The sequence below is a fragment of the Notothenia rossii genome, assembly GCF_949606895.1.
Source record: "Notothenia rossii genome assembly, chromosome: 3".
Taxonomy (NCBI): domain Eukaryota; kingdom Metazoa; phylum Chordata; class Actinopteri; order Perciformes; family Nototheniidae; genus Notothenia; species Notothenia rossii.
In genome coordinates, this window is record NC_136901.1 from 734049 (window position 1) to 740048 (window position 6000).

The 6000-nt window shown below is 47.4% G+C and overlaps 1 protein-coding gene across 2 annotated transcripts in view; it reads right to left on the reverse strand.

The window, feature by feature from the left end:
- Positions 1-4945: 4945 nt before the first annotated feature.
- The window catches only part of LOC307033327 (tetraspanin-7-like), a 4478-nt gene continuing 3423 nt past the window's right edge, over positions 4946-6000 (reverse strand). For both annotated transcript variants that reach the window (XM_079671760.1, XM_079671759.1), the window contains 3 exons: positions 5495-5578; positions 5336-5406; positions 4946-5128 (listed from right to left, as the gene is read on the reverse strand). In XM_079671760.1, coding sequence (XP_079527886.1) covers positions 5338-5406; positions 5495-5578 — 153 coding nt within the window. In that variant the 3' untranslated portion in view covers positions 4946-5128; positions 5336-5337. The remainder of the gene's footprint in view (positions 5129-5335; positions 5407-5494; positions 5579-6000) is intronic.

Below are 6000 nucleotides of genomic sequence, written 5' to 3' on the forward strand. Positions count from 1 at the left end.
AATAAAGCTGCAGTACTTTACTGTATAACTGTTAAGATGTTTTGATATTTTTTTTGGGGGGGGCGCAGTGGTGAAGCTCGCCTAGGGCACCAAATGTGCTAGGTCCGCCCCTGCGTAGTTCCCGAACCACTTTTCTTCATGTTGTAATTGTTATATCCTCTTTGTCTCTGCGATATCAGTGCTTTGTCGGCACAACGGAGCTAGCTAGCAAAACAAACCCAGTCCGCCAAAACGGAAGTGCATTGCATCGAAGGGAGGAGTTCAGGATGTAGAGCGAAAACGGCTCAATAACTTGTGTATAGGCTACCTGAATCTCTGAAATGTACTATATTCCTAAATATGCTATTGCTACACTTTATGGCAAAAATTGCACTTTTCTGTTGGTCTTGGTTAAGGACCACCTTGAAAAAAATAAACAATGTTTTGTTGCTTAAGCTTATGTATTCAGTCACTATTCAATGGTATACTAAAATCCATCTTCTCACTGTTCTCAGGTCAAATATTTATATGTGATTAAAAATGCGATACATTTCGATTAATGAATTACAAAGCCTCTAATTAATTAGATTAATTTTTTTAAGTAGGCTAACTAATACAAAGTCAAACAGTATCAATTTCATTAAGAACTAATTGTCAAATGATATTTGTATCATTCATCAAAGATAGCAGAAAAAACATGCATTATGTTCTAAGGAGGGGACTCTGACAGAGGATTACTCACACACAGTAAAAGTACTTCATTTTATTTCTGGTAGAGTTGAGTTGAGTTGAGCGGTTGTGTTTTAGTGAGCTGGTATTTTTCGGTAGTTTTACATTGTATTTCACCATTTGTAATCATGGTGCAGTATTGTGTTTGTGCAGGTTGCACAAACTCCAGCCTGTCAGGACATCGAGTCCACAGTAAAAAGGACCGGAGCTAGCGTTGGTTCCTGGGTGCGTTGTGCATCCACCTCCCTGCAGCACATACTCTCCACAGCTTTATCAGGAAACCGTATTACTTCTCCGAGAGACGGCTGAGTGACCGCAGTGCAGAACCGCTGTATATTTAAATCTCCTAACAATGTTTTCCATTTTAGAAAGAGTCTTATTATATTTACAGCCCTTAGTAACATCCATTCTCTGGGCTCAATGTGTGTCTTGGCCGTTTTCGTTGTGATCGCTAAATTCCCTTTGTTTATAATAATCACCGGTCCTTCAGCAGGATACTGAAGAGATTCAAAGTGTGATTTTAGCAAACGAGTGCTTTTGTTTTGAAATCACTTCCGTGAGTTTCACCCCCCCCCCCCCCCCCCCTCGCTCCAAGGACCATTTGAACTTTTATTAAGGTAAAAAGCAAAAAGCAAAAATGTTTGTAACTAAATGAAACATGAATTGAAACAAAACACAGTTTAAACTGAGGAGTGACTCCCGTGAGGTTCATGGATTTTCTTCCCTGCGCTGGGAAACTGATCTCATGTCAAGAAGCATGAGATCAGTGCATGCACTGCATCGTCCAATCAGTGAGCGATACACAGTAAGGGGGCGGGGCGAGTATCCGAGGATTTCATCGGAGGATGGTCTGGTGGTTCCTCCATTATCGCTCCTCGCTCCTCGGTCCTCCGGCAAAAATAAGAGCCATGGGACGCTCCTCAAGATGGCGCAGACAAATCAACTTCCGGTGAGACCGAGGACCAAGGACCGAGGAAATGAAAATAGTCGACCTGAGACAGGGCCATAATCGTTTGTGTCCGTGAACGGCCGACTGTTGAGTGACGGCAAATGCTGCGGCTGCAATGCATTGTGGGGCAGCATTTTCTCCTCTCCTTTCGTCAAGGGAGGTCCAGTGGTTCCTAAGCTAAAGGAGGTGATAAAGGAAGCTTGAAACCTCCTTTCCTTTCATTTGGAGAATTCAAACGGCACTTATCATGGCTGCCACTGAGGGACTTCCGGGTCATTTCACTCCGTTAGGAAGGTTCCTAAGAGAAAAGGACTATTGGAACGCAGAGTCGAGGAGGGGGATTTGATGAAATGAGAAAGGGCCACTGTCTGTGTCGCTCTGACACACACACACACACACACACACACACACACACACACAGACACACACACACACACACACACACACACACACACACACACACACACACACACACACACACACACACACACACACACACACACACACACACACACACACACACACACACACACACACACACACACACACACACACACACACACGCGCGCACACACGCAGTTTCGTTTTATATATCTGTACGTGTTATAATTGCACATTTGTACGTGTTTCCTGCGTGTGTTTGTACGTGTTTCCTCCGTGTATTTGTACGTGTTTCCTCCGTGTATTTGTACGTGTTTCCTGCGTGTATTTGTACGTGTTTCCTCGGTGTATTTGTACGTGTTTCCTGCGTGTGTTTGTACGTGTTTCCTGCGTGTATTTGTACGTGTTTCCTCGGTGTATTTGTACGTGTTTCCTGCGTGTATTTGTACGTGTTTCCTGCGTGTGTTTCTACGTGTTTCCTCCGTGTATTTGTACGTGTTTCCTCCGTGTATTTGTACGTGTTTCCTGCATGTATTTGTACGTGTTTCCTCGGTGTATTTGTACGTGTTTCCTGCGTGTGTTTGTACGTGTTTCCTGCGTGTATTTGTACGTGTTTCCTCGGTGTATTTGTACGTGTTTCCTGCGTGTATTTGTACGTGTTTTCTGCGTGTATTTGTACGTGTTTCCTCGGTGTATTTGTACGTGTTTCCTGCGTGTGTTTGTACGTGTTTCCTGCGTGTATTTGTACGTGTTTCCTCCGTGTATTTGTACGTGTTTCCTGCGTGTATTTGTACGTGTTTCCTCGGTGTATTTGTACGTGTTTCCTGCGTGTGTTTGTACGTGTTTCCTGCATGTATTCCTACGTGTTTCCTCTGTGTATTTGTACGTGTTTCCTCCGTGTATTTGTACGTGTTTCCTGCGTGTATTTGTACGTGTTTCCTGCGTGTAAATGTACGTGCTTCCTGCTTATATTTGTACGTGTTTCCCTCGCCGTCCCCGGAGCTTTAGTGAAGGCGTGAAGACGAGAGAGTTTCATACTGGAGAGGGTCACCTGGGGCGGGGGGGGGGGGGGGTCAGAACATACTGAGAGGGTCACCTGGGGGGGGGTTCAGAACATACTGAGAGGGTCACCTGGGGGGAGGGCAGAACATACTGAGAGGGTCACCTGGGGGGAGGGCAGAACATACTGAGAGGGTCACCTGGGAGGGGAAGAACATACTGAGAGGGTCACCTGGGGGGTGGCAGATCATACTGAGAGGGTCACCTGGGGGGGGGGGGGGGGCAGAACATACTGAGATGGTCACCTGGGGGGGGGGGGAGAACATACTGAGGGTCACCTGGGGGGGGTGCAGAATATACTGAGAGGGTCACCTGGGGGGGGGACATACTGAGGGTCACCTGGGGGGGGGAGAACATACTGAGGGTCACCTGGGGGGTGGGGACATACTGAGGGTCACCTGGGGGGGGGAACATACTGAGGGTCACCTGGGGGGGAGAGAACATACTGAGGGTCACCTGGGGGGGGGGGGGAGAACATACTGAGGGTCACCTGGGAGGGGGGGGGAGAACATACTGAGGGTCACCTGAGGGGGAGAGAACATACTGAGGGTCACCTGGGGGGGGGGGGCAGAACATACTGAGGGGCACCTGGGGGGGGGGGGAGAACATACTGAGGGTCACCTGGGGGGGGTGCAGAATATACTGAGAGGGTCACCTGGGGGGGGACATACTGAGGGTCACCTGGGGGGGGGAGAACATACTGAGGGTCACCTGGGGGGTGGGGACATACTGAGGGTCACCTGGGGGGGGGAACATACTGAGGGTAACCTGGGGGGGAGAGAACATACTGAGGGTCACCTGGGGGGGGGGGGAGAACATACTGAGGGTCACCTGGGGGTGGGGGGGAGAACATACTGAGGGTCACCTGGGAGGGGGGGGAGAACATACTGAGGGTCACCTGGGGGAGGGGGGGGGGAACATACTGAGGGTCACCCGGCTGGTAGATAGGTAGATAGTTATACAGGTAAACTTGCTGTTACCTGGCAGGGCAGCGAGGCTCGCCGGCCGCTGATTGGTCGGACCGTGCTCTCTGGTTTTCTCTCCAGCGTCTTCACTACCTGTTTATCTTCTTCTTCTGCAGGTTTGTTCCCCCCCCCCCCTCGTTCCTCAGCTTCCAGGCGTTAAAGATTTGAGCGTCTTCCTCTTCCTCCTCCTCTTCCTCAGCCGGGTCTCCAGGGTCAGGAAACACGTCTTCCTCGTCTCCTATGTTGGGATCCATAGTAAGGATGCTAACAACAACAGGGCTAATGTGAAGCTAAGCTAGCAGCAGTTAGCATTAGCATTAGCAGCCGGATTTAAGAGAGCTACAAAACCAGCGCTTCTTGTCGACGTCTCTCAGACGATCACTAACGTATAGGAAGGAGGCGTCCAGTTCCTGTTGTTGTTTCCTCTCTTTCTGTTTCAGGTTCCTCTGGTTCTTCTCCTTCCTCTGGTCTCCACCTGTTAATCAGTTTACGGAGGGTCGTTGAGCAGGATTACAGATTACAGGAGGATTATCTGAGTCACTGACATACCAACACCAGCCTCCCCGGGATAAAAACATTTCTTATAAATGTGTATAGATCTAGGAAGACCCGGTAAAAAAGGAACTAATACATATTATAACAATTCCAGCAAAAAAAGTGGATACAAATCTAGGTTTAATTGAACCTCCAGAGGCAGCCAATCACAGGCTGCGGATCCTGTGACATCACTTTAGAATGTTGGACAGTGATACATTGTTTGGAGAACATTCCGTGCCTCTTCGTCATATCATCATTTCTATATCGATATTTTTACGGTTGATGTGTTCGAAGCGTTGTGAAATGTAATCACTACTAACATCAGAAATCAGATAGGAAGCAGAAATGACTCGGTGACATGTCTTTTAATTGTTTGTAATGAATAAATAACGTGGCTCTCAGGGCCTTAACACAACAGGAAGTACATGTTTCATTAAACAACTGAAACTTCATTTAAAATGATCATTATTAATATTAACTTTGTCTCCAACGTCAGAGGAGATCCTCGTCTGGAGATCACGTCTGGTTCCTGGAAAATAAAAAAAATGGTGATGTGAGGAGTAACAGTAAGTGTGTGTGTGTGGTGTGTGTGTGTGTGTGTGTGTGTGTGTGTGTGTGTGTGTGTGTGTGTGTGTGTGTGTGTGTGTGTGTGTGTGTGTGTGTGTGTGTGTGTGTGTGTGTGTGTGTGTGTGTGTGTGTGTGTGCGCGTGTGTGTGTGTGTGTGTGTGTGTGTTACCTTCACACCATCTCGTACTGGTTGGCGCTGATGAAGCGAGAGAGGCAGCAGGAGAGACCCAGTCCGATCAGCTGAGAGCACAGAGCACTGCTGTCAACACACTGTACTTATTGTTTACATGTTGTTGTTGTTGTTTATCTGTTAGTAAATAATAAACACCTGAGAGAAGGCGATTCCAAACGTAACTCCAGCGATGATCCCCATGTTGCCCTCGATGGAGGAGGTCACCAGCTCATAACAGCCCTACACGCACACACACACACACACACACACACACACACACACACACACACACACACACACACACACACACACACACACACACACACACACACACACACACACACACACACACACACACACACACACACACACACACACACACACACACACACACACAGGCGTATATTTGTACATGTTGTACGTGTTTCCTATTAGTATTTCTACGTGTTTCCTGCTTGTATTTCTACGTGTTTCCTACTGGTATTTCTACGTGTTTCCTGCTTGTATTTCTACGTGTTTCCTGCTTGTATTTCTACGTGTTTCCTACTGGTATTTCTACGTGTTTCCTGCTTGTATTTCTACGTGTTTCCTGCTTGTATTTCTACGTGTTTCCTACTGGTATTTCTACGTGTTTCCTACTGGTATTTCTACGTGTTTCCTAC